This window comes from Ochotona curzoniae, unplaced genomic scaffold (genome assembly GCF_017591425.1).
Source record: "Ochotona curzoniae isolate NIBS_2020 unplaced genomic scaffold, NIBS_Ocur_1.0 contig_908, whole genome shotgun sequence".
Classification (NCBI taxonomy): Eukaryota; Metazoa; Chordata; class Mammalia; order Lagomorpha; family Ochotonidae; genus Ochotona; species Ochotona curzoniae.
In genome coordinates, this window is record NW_024466607.1 from 16,497,547 (window position 1) to 16,516,375 (window position 18,829).

At 38.4% G+C, this 18,829-nt stretch overlaps 1 protein-coding gene across 1 annotated transcript in view; it reads left to right on the plus strand.

Annotated features, from left to right (window-relative positions):
• Positions 1-18,829, plus strand: part of DOCK3 (dedicator of cytokinesis 3) — a 251,319-nt gene that overhangs the window by 51,957 nt on the left and 180,533 nt on the right. The window contains exons 3-4 of the mRNA XM_040994546.1: positions 619-659; positions 6,778-6,833. Coding sequence (XP_040850480.1) covers positions 619-659; positions 6,778-6,833 — 97 coding nt within the window. The remainder of the gene's footprint in view (positions 1-618; positions 660-6,777; positions 6,834-18,829) is intronic.

Sequence of the window (18,829 nt, forward strand, 5' to 3'; positions counted from 1 at the left end):
TCATTAGGGCTGGGAGCTGCTTTCTTTTAAATGCAAGTCAAGGAACTATAGCAAAACTCTGAAAACAGTGGAGAGTTGAGAAAAGTTGGTGGGAAAATTTCCTTTGGCTGAAAAGTTTTCTTGCTCTGTAATTGAATGTTTTGTTACTATTGCTGAATGTGAATGCTAAAGGAAATAGATGGAGAGGATCTGTACTACCAGGCAGATTTTAGCAGCTAGAAGGCGTTGAAATGAGAATGATATGACCTATTGCACAGAGGTTTGAATGACTTGAAAACAAAATCTGGGCTGCAGTTTGTATTTACCACAAAAAAGCTATGTGATTTTAGGATTTCTTAGTTCCTAATACTTTTATACTTTCATCTGAGAGACTTTTGTACAGTTGAGTTACATATCTGCTAAAGCATTTTCTAGGTTTTTAAATTTGTTTGTTTGGGACTTTATGCTTTGGTAATGAATTCTAAAATTGTTCCTTTTGAAATAAACTGCTAGGACAACTCTAGATCCTAGTAAAGCCATAGTTTGAATTTACTTTTTTTTTTTCCCTAAAAACATGACTGTTATGTCTTGTGCAAAACTATAATGTGGTCTTAATATCCTTTGTGTGTTTTGTTTTAGGTTGGTACAGAGGAGTTTCAACGAAGAAACCCAATGTAAAGGTAATGAAAAGCTTATTATTTTTTCTAATGAGGAAGGATCTGCTTAGTATGTTTGAAAAATAACTTACTGTCCCACCTTTTACTCTTTTATGATAGCCACAATCATTCTAAAGATTGTAGAATTGTATAAGGCTCTTAGTGTTATCAATATTAAAAAAAAAAGGATTTTCTAAAAAATACAGAAATGTAAATGTTAAACCTGTAAAACTTATCTTGAAAAAACTTGTTGAGAGTTTTTTAAATTTCATTTTATTTATTTTTTATTACATTGCATTATGTGACACAGTTTTTTTAGGCACTGGGATTCTCCCTCCCCCTTCTCCAGCCCTCCTTCCATGGTGTTGAGAGTTTTAAGATATTTTTTTCCCTCATAGATTTGACAGAAATAAATTGACTTATTCATGGGACTAGTCTTATGGAACTACATGATTAGCTAGATGAGTTTGTTTCTAAATTATAAAATAGAAAGAATTTTTGTATAATGTCTTATTAAATATTGATAGTAGTTACATATACTGATTTATTTTATTTTGAAGGGCAGAGTTAAATAGAGAGGGAGAAAGAGAGATCTGCCATCTACTGGTTTACTCCCCAGTGGTTGCAAGGGCCTGGACTGGCCAGGCCAAAGCCAGGACCAAGGAACTTTTTCCATGTCTTCCATGTGGGTGCAGGGACCAAGGGTCTGGGCCATCTTTTTCTGTTTTCCCAGCCCAAAAGTAGGGAGCTGGATCAGAAGTGGAGCAGTTGGGGCTTAAGCTGGTGTTTACATGAGATGCTAATATTGCAGCTTCTGACTTATCTCCTTATACTACATTCCAGCCTCGGCACCTACTAATTTAATCTCCCAGCTTCATGTGCTCATACCATTGATCTTAATGTAATCAAACAAAGTAACAATTAAAATACAGTTAGGGAATTTCTCCAATAATGCATTTGCAAACCTTTTTGTTTGCCTTTAATTCATTTGTCTATTTTTCTTACATTTGGTTATACTTTTTCTCATACAGAAAAATTTCAGAATTTCAAAATTGTTATTTTGATATTTTGAAATAGAAATAGATATTTTGAAATAAAAAATTGTTTTAATTAATTTTTTCAGTAACATCATTTTAAATAATTTTAATCTAACGTTTATGAGGAAACAGTATCTTCAAGTTTTAATTCTTCATAGCCTGACTTTCTTATTCTTGGCATTAAAATTTTTTTTGCCACATAATTCATTTTTGTGGAGGACTGTCTTGTTTAATGTTAGATGTTTATAAGCCTCTATAGCTTCTGCTCACTAGATAATAATAACTCCTTCCCTTAGTTCCAACTTTAATAAAGGACTTTAGGCAGTGCCAAGTGTGTTATAGGGACAAAATTCATCCCTGATTGTTCATAGCTTATTTTTCATTATGATTTTGAAATTATGTTTTCATCTGAAGAATGCCTGTGTGGTAATAGTTACGTTGTGTTTAATTTTCTAGAGCTTGATTAAGTTAACAGCAAAGTTGTTGGAATGAATAGAAAATCTATAAATGAACGGTTCACCCCCCAAGTTTGCGGCCGGAGCTGAGGCAATCCAAAGCCAGGAGCTTCTTCCATGTCTCCCACATGGGTGCAGGGTTCTAAGGCTTCACTGCTTTCCCAGGATACAAGCAGGAGGCTGCAAGGGAATGGAGCAGCTAAGACATGAACTGGTGCCCATATGGGATCCTGGCGGATGCAAGGCTAGGATTTAGCCACTAGGCCACTGTGCCATGTCCAATAGTATAGTCCTTTAGTAACAGTTGCAAGTTTAATATTCTGCTATTAAAGCACATCATGGAATTGTGGGTATAGTCAAACATAGAAAATCCAATATCATATTGGAGTACAAGGGTTTTCCACTTGTTAAATACCCAGTAGTACAGCTGCTGAGTTATATGATAAGCCTATGTTCAGTTCTGTAAGAAGTTGCCTGTTTTCCAAAGTGGTGTACTGTGTTACTTCCCATCCACAATGAATAGAGTTCTTGTTGTTCTGTTCCTTCACCAGGAGCTGTCATTTCATGTACTTGATAAGCTTTGTCCTTGCTCCACTTACCCTGATTGTTCCAGGAGTCAGTGATGCGAAAGTTAAATATCTACTTGTTGTTGCCTGAAAAGTCACTGAAGCTCCTTTGCTCCTTATAGTTCAGATTATGTCATTTTTTTATTGTTCTTTTTCTGTTATTGCTTCTTCCGTTATCTCCATTTTACTGTTGAATTCATTTAACATTTTATTTCTTTATTCTAACTTTTTTTCTTTGCTGAGGCTTGGTTTTTTCATTTGATTCACTAAGTTTATAGTTTCTTATTGAAGCTTTTTATAAAGATTACTTTAAGTCTTTTTCATCTCTAACTTTTTTTTGTTCTCTTGGTAATGATGTATTTATATATTTTTTTCCATTAAATATGGGATGTCCTTGATTCTTGGTATGATAAGTGATTTTTAGTTATACCATAGACCTTTTGAGTATTGTGTTAAGCCTGATTTTCTTGGGTAGTGCTTTGGTAGGGAGGGAAAGGTCTCTGCCTCATTACTGCCTAGTGAGACTAGAAGTTACTGTTTCCATCTCAGTCTCTGTTGAAATGCAAAACAGAAGGGGTCCTCATTACTGCAAAATGGCAAATGAAGTTCCAGCTCTCTGGGAGGCCTCCCTGATTCTTTCCTGGCTAGGAGGAATTGAAGTGCCTGTTAATGCTACTTTTGTGGCCTCCACTGACATTAGGAGGAAGGTGGTGTCTTTCCTTATGCTAGGTAACAGTGAACAGTCCCAGCTCTCCTTGCCTGCTTTCATAATGCCATAGTAGAATTACGAAGTAGGTCTTGTTATTGTTGGTGAGGAGTAGAAGTTCAGGTGCCCTAGATCTTCATTGCCACTGTGTGGTGAAGGCATGTTACTACTAACTGTTATTGAAAATTCTGACTTCTATTTGGCTTGCCCTGATACTATACCAGTATATAATTTGAATGCCTTGTTTTCTAGCTTGATGAGGGTAAATGTCCATGCTTGCTTCTAACTGGCTTCTAGCCAGTTAGGTGTTGTTGTTTTTAATTTTGGGGATATTAATGATGTTGTATAGCAATGTAGGGAATATTTTCTAAAACTTTTCTCTCTTGACTTTCTGAATCTTTCCTGGCCCTTTGCCTAGAAAGAGCAGGCTTTTATTTATTTATTTATTTATTTGTCTGTGCCTGTTGGTATTTCCAGATGTTATTTTCTTCAACTTCTAGTAGTAGATATGAGGGTTCTTCAGAAACTTCCAAAAAAGATTGTACTATGTAAAAGCTATGTGTGAATTTCAGTTTTTTTTTTAACCAAAGTGTACTTATTTCAGTCTATTTTATGTGAACATTTTAAAGGATCCTGTTAAAAGGCAGAAACCCTTCCCTATCAAAAAAGCCTAGGTAATTTGCCTAGTCTCTTGTCTCTCAGAATCCTTAGTTGGTTTGTCTTACTCTCTCTACCTTTCAGACTTCATATTTTTGTTTTATATAATACATAAGGTTTTAAAGTTTGCTTAGCAGAAGGAACAATGAGAAGTATGTCCCTTATATTTTCTCAGTGTATGTGAGCCTGTGGGATTTAAAAGTTTTATTATTGGGCCCGGCGGCGTGGCCTAGCGGCTTAAGTCCTTGCCTTGAATGCGCCAGGATCCCATATGGGCGCCAGTTCTAATCCCGGCTGCTCCACTTTCCATCCAGCTCCCTGCTTGTGGCCTAGGAAAGCAGTTGAGGATGGCCCAAAGCCTTGGGACCCTGCACCTGTGTGGGATACCTGGAAGAAGTTCCTGGATCCTGGCTTTGGATCAGCATAGCATCGGCCATTGCGCTCACTTGTTTGAGTGAATCATCTTCCTCCCTGTCTCTCCTCCTGTCTGTATATCTGACTTTCCAATAAATAAATAAATCTTTAAAAAATTTTTTTATTATGAATTTTTTCTTTATAGATAACCACCAATCATCATTTAACTTTGGTTTCATGCATCTATGTGTTTTACTTCTATTTAAGTCCTAGGTTCTTCTATATTAAGGTTCTCTGTTGCTATAGATTATCTGTTATTATGAGCCAACATATAAAATACAATATTATTTTCCATGGTAATGGCTTTGTATGGTATAGATTGAGTTCATTATTAGTTGTAGTATGGGCAAAAGAGTATAAAAATTTGAGACTATCCATGTTTTTATTTGAAGGAAATCATTATCAAGAAAAGAGTTCGACAATTAGAAGATTAGTTTTTATAAGTCAAATCTGTCTTTTAACTATTTTTTATGATACTGTTTCATAGGCTCAGGGATTTCCCTCTCGTCCCCACAATGAGTTGCTCTGTATTATTGCAATAGTATAGTCTTTCAAAAACTGTTTTAAGTCCATCATTCTGCTATTTAAGTGTATCCTGACATTGTAGGTATGGGCAATGGCAGAGAGTCCAAAATCTTAGTGTCAACATATATTTAGCAGTTTCATTGGGATTTCCTCTTTGATTTGGGAGTAGAGATGTATACTGCATTGTATCTTCACTTCTCAGTGTGAAAGTCTCTACACAGTTCCTCTAGTTGAATATATATACATGTATGCTTACCTGTATATATTGATCTTGTATTTTACATGAAGATAGCCTTATATCAGAGGGAACATATGACATTTGTCCTTTTAGGGTTGGCTTATTTCAGTGAGCATAATGGTCTCTAGTTCAGACCATTTGGTTGCAAATGGCAAAATTTCATTCTTTTTAATGGTTGAGTAGTAATCCATAGAGTGTTGGTGTAAGTGTAGGCTAGTAGAACCACTATGAAAGTCAGTATGGAAAGTGCTAAGAGAACTGAAAATTGATCTACTATATGACCCAGCTATCCCACTTCTGGGAATATATCAAAAGGAAATTAAGTCTACATATGGGAAAGTGACCTGTCACCCTATATTTACAGCAGCACAATATGATAGCAAAGACATGAAAAAAAAAAAGATTTCAATTCTTATCTCTTAGAAATTAAAGTCAGTATTATGGTGAATATCAAACTAGAAACTGTAAAGAATATGAGAAAGTATTTAAAAAGCTCTCAAATTGGTTTTTTTCTTGGGTATATGAACATTCGCCAATATAGTTTCTATAGCTCAAAAGTTATTAGTTAGATAGTAATGTTGATTTTGAGATACACGGAGAACTCTGTACTGTATACTGCATACTGAGATTAATCTGATAGACCATCTCTAAAATATGAGTTTTTAAATTTAAAAAAAAATTGAGATACCAATGACCAGTTTCATCTTGAGCATAGACTCTGATTGCATATTGACATGAAATTCCTGTGGAATGTGTATCTAGAATAGCTCTACATTATTTATTTATTTATTTTGACTTCTTTTTAAAAATAAATTTTATTGTTCATGGTTATATGGTGGATCTGGGTGGGAAGAATCAAGGTTTGGGCAAATTGGGTGTACTAATTGCTTCCCAAATAGCTGTTTGTTTTTGTTCTCTCTGAGGGAAGGGAGACACCAAGGGGGATACCACTCATGATTTTCCACATGTCCCGGTACCCAGGAATGAGGAACTGCCACCTCATATCAACCCAGAGTCTCAATGTGTGCATATTTTGAGGGTTTTGTCCAAGTGGGTTGGATAATTCTGAAATGCTGCTGATTTCACTGATCCAAGGATGATGTCACCCTCCCACTGTCCATTGGCTCCACTCACCTAGATTTTTTGCTGTCATTGTTTGTTTGGGATAAATTGTCCAGTTAGTTCCGTTCTTCTGCTACAGCACCAAATGAGCTGCCATGTTCTGCTTGTACAACAGGGCCTGTGTCCACTGGTCCACCTTTTTCATTAAGTAGGACATGTTCTTGCAGGCGAGTCCAGCGACCCAGGCCAAGTGTTCCAAGCATCTCTGGATCCCCCACCCCTGGGCTGGGGCTCATGAACCCAACACCCACCTAGTAGCTGGAGCCCAGGATCTGGGCCAGGAGTCCCAAGCCCAACTCTACATTCTTAATGTGCAAAGTGGTATCTACTTTAGGAGGTCTTTGGGTCTGTTATCTTTTTAGTATATATGAGATTTGAATCACAATTTACTTTTTCCAATGGATATATTTTGTCTTTTACAGGGAATTTTTCCTGCAAATTACATTCACTTGAAAAAAGCAATTGTCAGTAATAGAGGGTGAGTAATTTGCTTTATTATATTGAATTACAGTTGTTATCAATGGCAAGGGAAAGCTGTTTGTGTTTCATAGTATCAAATACTCTATTGGCATATTTTTTGCAAAGATATTTATCTAAATATATACATATAATATGCTTTATCACATACAATTCTGAGGACATTGGTTTTTCTCTTAGAGTACTAACAACTTTAACCTGTTTTCCTATATACTGGAGAAATAATCTTAGTTGTGAAGCATAAAATCAATTTTAATTGGTCAGACATTTGCTACTTCAGATGCCCACACCCAGTATTAGAGTGCCTGGGGTAGAGTATTGGCTGTGCTTCCAGTTCTATCTTGCTGCTATGTACCTTGAGAAGCAGCTGGTGATTGATTTTTCAAGTACTTGAATCCTTGACACTCATATAGGAGATGTGGAGTGAGTTTTGACTCCTGACTTCTACCCTATCCGGTATTGGCTGTTGTGGACTCTGGGTAGTAGGCTGAGACATGCAGGATCTCTGTCTCTTTTGAATAGATAGAAAATATTTTAAAAGTATGCATGAAATAGTGTGTTTTTAAAATTATGTGCCATTTTTAGAAAAGTCATTGGTAGGTTAGAATTAGAGAGAATTATGTCATTTTGTTTATATATGACAAAGTGAAAGAAGCTTTAAAAATTGTTGAATTTGGCCTGGTGTTATGGCTCAATTGGCTAATTCTCCCCCGCAAGTGCTGGTATCCCATGTGGGCACCAATTTGTGTTCTGGTTGCTCCACTTCCCATCCAGTTCCCTGCTTCTGGCCTGGGAAAGCAGTGGAAGATGGGAGGCCTAGAAGAATTTCCTGGCTCCTGGCTTTGCATTGGTTAAATGGCTGTTGTGGCCATTTGGCGAGTGAGTCAGAGAAAGGAGGATTTTTTTTCTCTGTTTCTACTTCTCTCTGTGGATCTGTCTTTCCAGTAAAAATAAACAAATCTTTAAAAAATTGTTGACTTGTAAGTACAAATTGAAAAGATATTGAAAAGATACAAATACATGAAACAGAATTAGTACATAGTTTGCTAGCAATATGGAAAACAAACCTGCGTGCAAAAGAGACAAGTAAATATATCAAGATGTTGAACAAAAAACTGAATGTGTAAGAGTAAAATTTGGCATCCTGTGATTTGATTATTGTTTATAACATTTATCCATATTCTTGTGAAATGATGGTTTTTCTGCTTTTTACTAGTTTAACGCTATATTTAGTTGTGCATTAAACCCGTAATGATAAAATAAGTAGAAAACATGTTGTTACAAAAGTTAAAGAAAGGAAGTGGTAGGAGGAATATCATTATGGTTTTAGAATTATATCTGTAAAATATATAGCATCCATTGGCTTTGTATATAATTTAAAAATTAGTAAAAATTTCTTTACTATTTCCTGTTATAACAATGTAGCAAGCTTTATCATTTAAGGTTATAAAATTCAAGTACTGTGTATTTTCCAATTGAGGTAGCTTTCTTTAGGAGAAATGATGTTTTTGACCAGAGTTAGTAAATATTAGAGTAACTTCTAATAAGTTGGGTTCAATCAGAAAATATAAACTACACAAGTTATTTTATATGGTGAGATTGAATATAGGAAATTATTTATTCACATCTAAAAATAATAGCAAAAGAAAAAATACTATAGTCCAAATATGATAATTGTACAAAATCATCATGTTTAATGGCAGGGTCTGCAAAAGATTATAGGTTGGGTACCTGGAAGAGGAATCTTGAGACGCTGAAGCCCAGATGTTTGAGGAGACATTGCAAGGCTTTTTTGCTGGAATATAGGATGAGTTTGACAGTGAGGTTGTTTAAGGATTGCTGTTATAGAGGCTGGAGCTAGTTGAAACCTGTGGGGAAGTGTTTAGAGTTTCAAGAAACATGCATCACTTTACCACTCCCTTGCCCCTTCCAAATGTTCCTGGCTGACTAATGAGACTGTGAAGCAATGTATGAATGCCATGTTCAGGATCATTGCTTAGGAAGGTAGATGTGGAGATGATAATTAGTAAGATGGTTGGTATGCTTTTCAAAGTAAAATTTGTTATTGGAGAATAATAAGAATATAATTTAGGATACTCTGGTATGAAAACATGACGAGTTTTATTTTTCCCTTCTGTTACAAAAAGGTTTAAGCTGCAAGAGTAGAAAGGGGGGAAAACTTGAAAACCCTGTTTTAGTGAGCCTTTATACTAGTAATTGCTACTTCAAGTTTATAAGTAAGGGCTAGTCAAAAGAAATTCAGAGTTTTGAGGGGAAAATAGTAGTATCTCTGGGTTAGCAATACATATAGTTTGGAGGTATGGGGGCAGCTAAGAACAAAGAAAAGGAACTGTGGAAGCTGGCATAGAAGCTAGCATAGCTCTGTGAGGTTAGAAGTTCACAGTTCTAAGATTTGTCTCTCAAGGAAAGAGGAGTAGAACATGCATCCAGTGTCCCAGAGTCCCAGATTTTTAGTGTACTGCTCTAGAGAAAACGGGCAAGTGTTTTCTGTGGCTAATATAATGCTACAAGATTTAGAGAAGGAAAATAACGAAGACTTTTCCCCCGGGAGGATGGGGAAGAGTGAATTGTGTGTCTAGTGTTTTTGTAGTGCATTGCCCTTGGTAAACTGCATGAAAAATTCATGCAGTTAGGCTCTGTGACATTGGGAGAAGGCATACAACCTTGACTCCCAAAGAGGAAGGAAGGAATGGAGAGTTTACACTAATAGAAAAAGATCTGAGAAACTCTTTGGTTCTCTGGCTGTTTACTAAAGGTCTTTCCCAGTGGAAACCAGTCAATAAAAATCAAGAGAGGTGTCTTTCAGCAAAGCTACAAGAAATGTAAAGAATTGGGGAGATGCACTGCTTGCTAGAAGCTTGAGCTGGGGATGGGACCAGGAGGGAGTGTGATCTGGACCTGGGGGATTGGACTTCCAGCAGCCACCTGGCTGCGGGGGGTTGGGGGGACCTCCGGGACCAGGGGCATCTCATGCCTGGACACACATGCTGGCCACCACACGTACATGGTGGGTGGCTCCTGGGCAGCCAGTGCACCATTTGGTGCTAGGCTCCGCCTGCTGGCCACCCGGCCAGATAGCTTGGAGATTTTGGTTCTTTGAGTGGCTGCTTGGTTAGCTCCATGCTCAACCCACAGTGCTATGGGGGTGTGAATCAATCAATCAATGACAGTAAATCTTCCTCTTGAAGAACCTGTAATTAATATTATCTCAACCTCAAGTAGCTTATGCAACAAGATATTGTGAAATAACCAAAGAACCAACAATTAATGCGACTCACACTGTTTATGATCTATATCAAAGAACTGTAAAACCTAATATATTTTTAATACCCTATGTTATTCCGTAATGGAGCGGGAGAACAGAGAAATGGCCCATCTCCCTAGAATGTATAAGGTAGACGTGAAACACAACTATCAAGATCATAATTCTTAAACAACAGACTCGAATCAGATTAAGACAATAGTTAAACCACAAAGACACATAGGGGGATTTAAGAGCGATTCTGACAACCTCTTAACAGGAGGTCATATGCAAGGAGCAGGGGAGGACCCCGGAGCAGTGCAGGGGGACAAGAGGAGGCTTGTATCCCAACCCTGAAGAATCCTGGATCCTCATCAAGGTCTATCAGTATGAGCACCAAGGACTACATCCCAACTACCAAGGAGACCACGGGGAATTGGAGTGCCCTCGGAGGTCAAGAACTCTGTAGTCATCCACTCCCGCTTGAATCTATCACATGGGATGGAAGAAGTCCAAATCCTCCCTCGCAAGATCCAAGAGCATCAGAACAACAGCCAAGAGCCCTGAGCAGTCTGCAGAAACAGAAGAACAGTAAACTTCCTTCAGGACTAGGGAGGGGAGCTCTCTCTCTGGTCCTCGCTTGGTTCCAACTTTGGGTCCACGTCCTCTCTAGCAATGACCATCAGGAAACCCCTCAAAACAAACAAATAATCAAACAAAAAAACAAACAAAAAATCTAGAATAGATAGAGAACAAGGAAAGCCTAGAATCAGACAGGAAACGGTCAGTGCGGATTCACTTAATATCTTACTAGGTGGGACACAAAGATTAGTTACTCCTCACTAGGGCATTGAAGATTTCTCTGCACACCGCTCCATAAAACTGTTTTGCACCTAAACTGTTGACATAAGTCTTGTTAGAGTTATAAGCCAGTCTAGACTTCCTGAAAAAAAAAAAAAAAGCCAGGTTAAGCAAAATTACACTTTGACGGTATAAAAAGCTAAATACTACACTGAAAATAGACACGAGACAGCTGAATAATAATCTATAGCCATTTTATGGTGTATAGGACCCGGTTGTATATAGACTAAAATTGGATTATCAATGAAGAAGTCACAGGATGTGGTTAAGAACTTGCATCTTTTTTTTTTTTAACATATTGGTTACTCAATACTATGTCCACTAATTCCATAACGTTATAAATTGTGCTGATGTTATGTTGGGGCTTTTGATTGATCAGGATGATACTCGGCCGGCTCTACCTTCAGACCAGATATGGTCTCCCCAAGAAGCCGTTGAACTTGTCTGGACAATAAGATACTGGACTCTATGCTTGGTATATGCTTGCAGTGAAAGAATCTCAGCTGAACTTGAACGGTGGCAATGCAGCAAGGTGGAGGAATCCACCATAGTGGGAGGGTTATGGGAGGGGTGGGTGGAATCCCAGTACCTATAAGACTGTGTCACATAATGCAATGTAATTAATAAAAAAAAAAAACACAGAAAAAAAAAAGAATTGGGGAGATGTGATACAACCTAGGCATAAAAACATCTAATAATTGACCATAAAAAATGAACTCTTTGGATTGCCTGACAAATAATTCAAAATTTACCTTGAAGTATTATGGGTTGCGAGAAGTAGACAACTAAGCACAAACATGATAAATGAACAACATGAAATGTCGAGATAGAATCCATAAGAAACAAAAACCAAAAAACTGACCCATTCAGATATTCTGCAGCCAAAGAATACAAGCAGTGAACTGAAAAGTTCAATGGAAAGATACAAAAGAATTCTTGATTAAATAGAGGGAAGAATCATTGAATTCAGAGTTTATTTGAAATTACATATTCATAGGAACAAAAAAGAAAAATAAAAAAGGATGAAGAATGCCCAGAGAAATTATCAAGTTCACCAGTTTATAAACTGTCTCTTCCCTTTTCCCTCCCTCTCTTTTTTCCTCTCTTTCTTCTTTTCACTCTGCATTTTAAAAAAAAATAGATTTAAAATGAATCATGAAAAAAGATAAAAAGAGGAAAGAACTAAATAGGCAAGATAGTTAACAAAGTAGTGAAACGACAAAAGTAAGTGCTTATCTATCAATAATTACTTTGAAGTGGTAGTCTTTTAGAGCTAAAGAAATAAATGTTGGGATTTGGAACTCCAAGCTTACCTTGGAATTAAGAAACAACAAAATCCTAGAGAAGTGAGAATCCTAGAGATAGATTCAATCGGTTTAAACATTTCTTTTCAGTAGTTGACTCCCAGAACAGTAGTATGTGAACAAAAAGAGTATGTCTAGTAAGGACCTAAACACTTGAGTATACTTTGCCAATCACCCAAGATTGTTAGGAAAACTATTTGGGGCCTGGCATCTAACAGGGGCTTTGGAAAAAAACTTTTGGGTTTTTATTAAGATCCTAAATGAGAATATGCCCTGTAATTAAAGGCAATACGCTTTGAACAAGTGCCAAACCATAGGAGTATTGGTAAATATGAAATAAACAAGCTCAAAGGAAGCCTAGTATATCAGAAAACACAGGTATTTAAAAATGTTAATATTTATGAAAATGCCTTGATTTAACTGCTGCTGTAACTCAGCATTCCCTCAGCATCAGAACTTGAGCTTAATTTTTAAAATATGTATAATTGCTGAAGTGGAAAGGAGAACTCTTCTGAATTCTTGTGCCATTAGTAGAAAAAGAAGCATTCAATTTTTTGCAGTCCTGGTGTCTTGACTAGACATTTATCCTTCCTATTAGATATTGTAGAGTATGTCATAATGTCTCATTTTCTCAAGGAAGGTAGACCTATAGTTAGACAAACAAAGAAAAAAAGAGAAAAGCTCAAATGAATAAAATTAGAGATGAAAAAGGAGACATTGGCAACTAACATCACCAAAACTACCATTAAGATCCATATGCTAAAATTGAAAAGCCTTAAAGAAATGGATAACTTCCTTGATTCATATAACTTATCAAGAGTAAATCATGGAGGTGTGGGTAACTTAAATAGACCTGTAACAAGCAATGAAATTATAACAGTAATCAAGAATCCTTCATTAAGGAAAAGTTCAGGGTCTGGTGGGTTTTCTATTAAATTCTGCAAAATGTTCAAGCAGAAACAATTTCAATACTTTTCACACTATTTTAAATATTGATAGAAATGAATTCTACAAAACTAACAGCTAATATATGACACGAAAAAGTAAACTACAGTTCTATATTCTTTTAAAAAAGATTTATTTATATTTATTTTTATTGGATAGGCAGATATTCAGGCAGAAGAAGAGGCAGAGAGAAGGATCATGCCTAGCTCAGCCCATCACCTCTCCAACTGTTAAGTTAACCAGCAGGACTTTAATTCTACAGAGTTTGGCCCACATATCCCCCACAGAATCTGCCCCCTGACCTGGTTCTTTCATGTGCTGATTAGTGTCCTGGCCCAGTCTAATGTGACCCATCCCCTGGAGTGACACTCACTGTCAGGTACTGGAATCTAGCCCTGCCAGACAGGTACCCAGCCCTAGCTTTCATGTGGGATGGCATGTGGTGGTCAGCAATGTTCCATGATAACAGGCCCAGCTCAGGTCTCCCTTGTGGGGTGGTGAATTGGTCTGATCAATAATGGTCTTCTAGTCCCTCCCCTCCAAGCCACCAGGTCTCAGTCGTCTCACTTACCTGCAAGTACAGTGGAGTTGTCATTGGGAGTCCCTCAGGAGTCATTCCTTACCTGCAAGATACTCCCACTGTGATCCTCTCTACCCATATGCCCTTTTTCCATTCTCTAACCAGTCCACAATTCTTGTGCCCAGGAGTGCTCCTGGCACATGTGCTGGCCTGGTGCCTTATCCCTCCACACATCCAAGATTCAGGCCCACCCATTGAAGTTCTTCAGGCCTGGTCCATAAGCACAACAGGACAATGTGCTGACCTGGGGCTCTCCCTTCCACACTCTTCACCTTACCCAAGACCAAGCACATGGGGAAAATCCCCAGGTTCGCTCCACCTGCCTAAAGGTGAGCTCTCAAGTTCCCATATGCCCACTGGTGCTATGTCCCTAGCTCTCCCCCAACCCAAGCCCACATCCTCAGGTCCCCACAGGCCGCCCACCACCCACCGACAGGCTCACTGACATGGAAGAAGCTTATTAGTTTTATTAAAAATTAATTAATTAATTTTATGGTAGTTCTCAAGGCTCTGGGATTTCTCATTTCTCTCTTGGCCCCTCCCCCCACTAATTTTTCTATTATATTGTAATAGTTTTATGAGGCTTTTTGGGGGGGGGTTCGAACTTTAGGGGAGTCAAGTTTTTAGGGGCTCAAGGGCTTGAGCCATCTCCTGCTGCTTTCCTGTGCTACAGGTAGATTACTGGATTGGAAGTGGGGTAGCAAGCACCAGATCTGCCACCTATATGGGATGCCAGCGCTGAATGCAAAGAATTAGCCTGCTATGCTACAATATTGGCCCTTTTGTTTCTCCTTTCTAAAGCTGCTCTTTTAAAAAAATTACTTATTTTTTATTGGAAAGGTAGATATACAGATAGGAAGAGAGACATATCTTTCATTTGCTGGTTCACTCCTCAAAGTGGCCACAATGACCAGAGCAGAGCCAATGTGAAGCCAGGAGCCAGGAGCTTCTTCTGGGTCTCTCACATGGGTACAGGGTCCCAAGACCTTGGGCCACACTTGATTGCTTTCCTAGGCCACAAACAGGGAGCTGGAAGGAAAGTGGAGCAGTTAAGTTATTTGAACTGGCACCCATATGGGATGCTGGTGCATGCAAGGCAAGGACTTTAGCCAGTAGACTACTGTGCTGGGCCCAACTTCGTGGATTTCAACTCCCATATTTGAGAAAAGTTTTCAGTCTTGTTTATTTTAAAGCTTTTCTATCTTCTTTTTCTGCTATTCTTCTAAACCCTCTAATAATCTAATAATGTGAATATTATTTTTTTGAATTTTATTCCTTAATTCTATAACTCTGATACACTTTCTTCTAAGTGACCTGTCTGAAAGTTTACATAATTTTTTTCTACTTGAGCAGGTCTATTGTTGATGCTGTGTATTGCATCTTTTCAGTTCAGTTGGCTCTTCCTTAACATCAGAGGATTTTTATTTGTTTCTGTTTTGCGATTTTTTATTGAAACTCTCATTTTGTTCATGTGATGTTTTCTTTTTAAGATATATTTATTTATTCTCTGGAAAGGCAGTTTGACAGAGAGAAGTAGAGACAGAAGGATCTTCAATCTGCTGGTTCACTCCCCCCAAGTGACCGCAATGGCCAAAGTTAAGCTTATCCGAAGCCAGGAGGCTAGAGCTTCTTCCAGGTCTCCCTGGCAGGTACAGAGTACCAAGGTTTTGGCCATCCTCTACTACTTTTTCAGTCCACAAGCAGGTAGCTGGATGGCAAGAAGAGCAACTAGCACATGAACAGGCACCCATATGGGATCCCAGCCTGTGCAAGGTGAGGATTTAGCTGAGTCACCACTCTATTATATTGAATTGTCTTCATTTGCTTTCTCTTATTACTTAACCGAATTCCTTAGAACAGTCATTTTGAATTATCAGGTAACTCATAAATCTTCATTTGTTTGGTTTGGTTACTGGAATATTTGATGTTCCTTTGATGTCATGTTTCTTTGAAATCTTACATTGCTATCTTTGTATATGAAGATGCAGTCATTTTAACTGAATCATTACAGGAGAGAAATTGCTGTCAAATAGCTTTGCTAGGGATTTAAGGTTCTTTCAGAATTTTTCTGTGGATGTTCCGAACCATACCCCTTGTTCATCGAGAACTCTTAAATGTTTCCATTCTTAAAATATGTGCCCTTTTTGATTCCAGAAAGCCAAACAGGGCCCCCAAGAGTTTTCTCTTTGTTTTCCCAAGGCCAGTATTGTGAAATTTTTGAGTTTCTATTTTTCTTCTAAACCCTTAGAGTCATACTACCTGGTCATGCAAGACAGTTGAATTCAGTCCTGGGGTAATTATTGGAGAGCTGTCTTGTGGTAGGGGGTGGTTTGTGAAGAATTTAAAGTGCTAGTGGCCTGGTATGAATGGGACTGACAGATGATGTTTTCCTGTTGGTGAGCTTCCTGAGAGTCTGTAGAAGTCATTCACAGAAGTTATTCCTATTTTTCCTTGGTCCCATCCCTCCCTAAACACTCAATAATCTTGGGGTGGTGATGTAGAAGTACACTTGTTAGGTAGTGTGTCACACAACTGGTTAGAATGGGTAGGCATTCATTGTGCTTTTCCCTTTCTGCGAGAAGTTGTAGGCAATTGAATTTGTTTTGGCATTGAGCTATCTTGTCTTGGCAGAAGACTGATACAGGAAAAGTAAAATTTCTACTTATCCTCTTTAATGATTTTTCTTGGATCTTTTGCTTCACTGGTGTGCCAGAACTTCTCTGCTGGCTTCCCGAATCCCACAAAATACTTGTCAAAGTCGATGTTCCTGAGTGCAGGGAAAGTTGAAACTGCTTTTTCTGCCTTCTTGCTGGTGTAATCTCTGTCACATTTTGATCTTAGCAAATCTGATGTTTTTAATTTAATTGTTTTGTGAAGGTGATGGGTATTGACTGTGCTGTGGCATTATTCCTGGGTATTTTTAAATTTGCTGAGTAGGTCACACAAAAAAAGACAGTAAAACCAGAAAACATAGTGTTATAACATACTCATTGATGTTTAGTAGTAATTGCCCAGATCTTTCTTGACCTTGTTTCTTAATTATGAAATTTGTTGTGGAACTGTTCTAAGTGGGTTCGGAGAGGTATAATGAAAATCTAATTCGTATGATAGATAAGACCAGCTTTATAACATACCCTAAAACCGTACTCATGAAGCCGGTAGAGAACCAACCACTGAACTCCCCGAGCATGAGGGTTTGTTTAAAAAAACTAAATTGTTTGACAGAAGACAAGATTGCTGATCAGGGTGGAAGGTATACCCTGAGTGGAGAGAGAGTGGCAGGAGAAAAACAGGTGCTGTGCAGAGCTGGCAAAGGAAAATCACTGCTTTAGGTGAACAGAGCTCTCAGGAGGCCTGTGAAGAGAAGGTGGAGCTGCATGGATAAGAAAAAAACAGTTGAAATGCCAGAGGTTGCAGCCTAATAGCTCAAGAAGAGGGTGAGCAGAAGCAAACTCTGGGAAAGCACCTCAACCCGTGGTCCAGTACCTTTATATTGGAACCGACACAAAAGGAACATTGACAAGAGGACTACTGATAGTCCTAGAAAGCCAGGACAAAAAACCATAGACAGTCTGACACCTAACAATCTGAAAGGAGACAATCTAAGATTTCTGGCTGCTAGCACTCCCAGCTAAGCATAGCCACACCTGGAGCAGCCTTAGAGATGACCAGAAAATTAATCAAAAATTCCATAGCCTAAACCCTCCCCCCCCGAAGATAACCAGACCACCTGATCGAGCTGGCCCTTAAAACCCAGGGAGTATAACTTGGTTAAATCCGCTATGGGATTTCAGGTAAACCAAAACTAAAGACCAAAAGTACTTGCGTAAGTGGACATTCATACCCTTTTGTGTGGATTCCAACACAAGAGCATGAACAGGGTGGGAGAGTGGAGTGAAGGCTGCTTTACTTAAGACAAGTAGTGTAGGTGAGCAGCAGCACACGCTTTAAGTGGTGGGGACTGTTTGGACACACTTAAGCAGTTGGAGCACTGCAGGAGGAAGTCAGATAGCAGCAAGCAAACACAGGCAGGTTGATGAGAGGATTGGTGCAGCCCAGGAGAGGCAAGAAGGAGCAAAGCTACTGACCTGCATGCAGCATGGGTCACAAGTGGAGCAAGACAGAGTGCAGCACAAATAATCAGGCATGCAACTCTGTGTCTCCACAACCGTTCTGGTGATTCAACACCTATCCCAGTGTCTGCAGAACTAAGAGAACAGCAGCCCCACAATGTACCTAGTGCCTTAGTGGAAGTCTCAGATGCATGGCAAGGGGCTTTGCCACCAGGAAGCAAAAAAAAAAAAAAAAAAAAAGGAACTCTACTTTGAAGTTCAAAAATCCTTTATTCCTCCTCCCTCACCAAAAAAAAAAAAAAAAAAAAGAGTATCATAAAGAAGAAAAGAAGGAAAAAAGAAGAAAGAAAAGGGGAGTATTCCCTTGCTTCTATTTTTTTTTTTTTAAGTCCCTTATCTGAAGACTCATTTGTCTGCAAGAACAGTTATCCAGTTACCAACTAGGGCAGAGCAAGGTAAGATTGAAGAGCAACAATGCAGTTTAAAGTTGTGGCAGAAGGCTCCCTGGCCCCAGAGCCACTAAAACCATCAGTAAGAGAGAGATTAAGCAGACAAAAGCCTGGTTATGGCCTGGGAGTGTCCAGAGGTGAGAGGCAATGAGGGCACCACAATCTGCAGGCTGAAGAGGGACCAAAAGCATGGGAACCCAAGGCTGAAACCCCCTGGAGTGACCAGCACAAACACCCAGATATCATCCAGATGAAAAAGAAAAAAAAAATTGGATACAGAATGGAAACAGTAAAATCTATTCGCAAATCTGGGAACAACATTATGTAAAGAGAGTTTGAAGAAAAAAAACCTGCAGATTTCAATGAAAGTGGGCAAAGGTAACAGAAGAATCACAAGCAACACAAATGAGGAAACCAGCTTTCCCCTCAAAAAGGAGCAGAAAACCACCTCAATCTTAGAATTACAAGATGAAGACCTTGAGGATCTCCTGGACAAGAAATTAAAAAAAAATCGTGATATAAT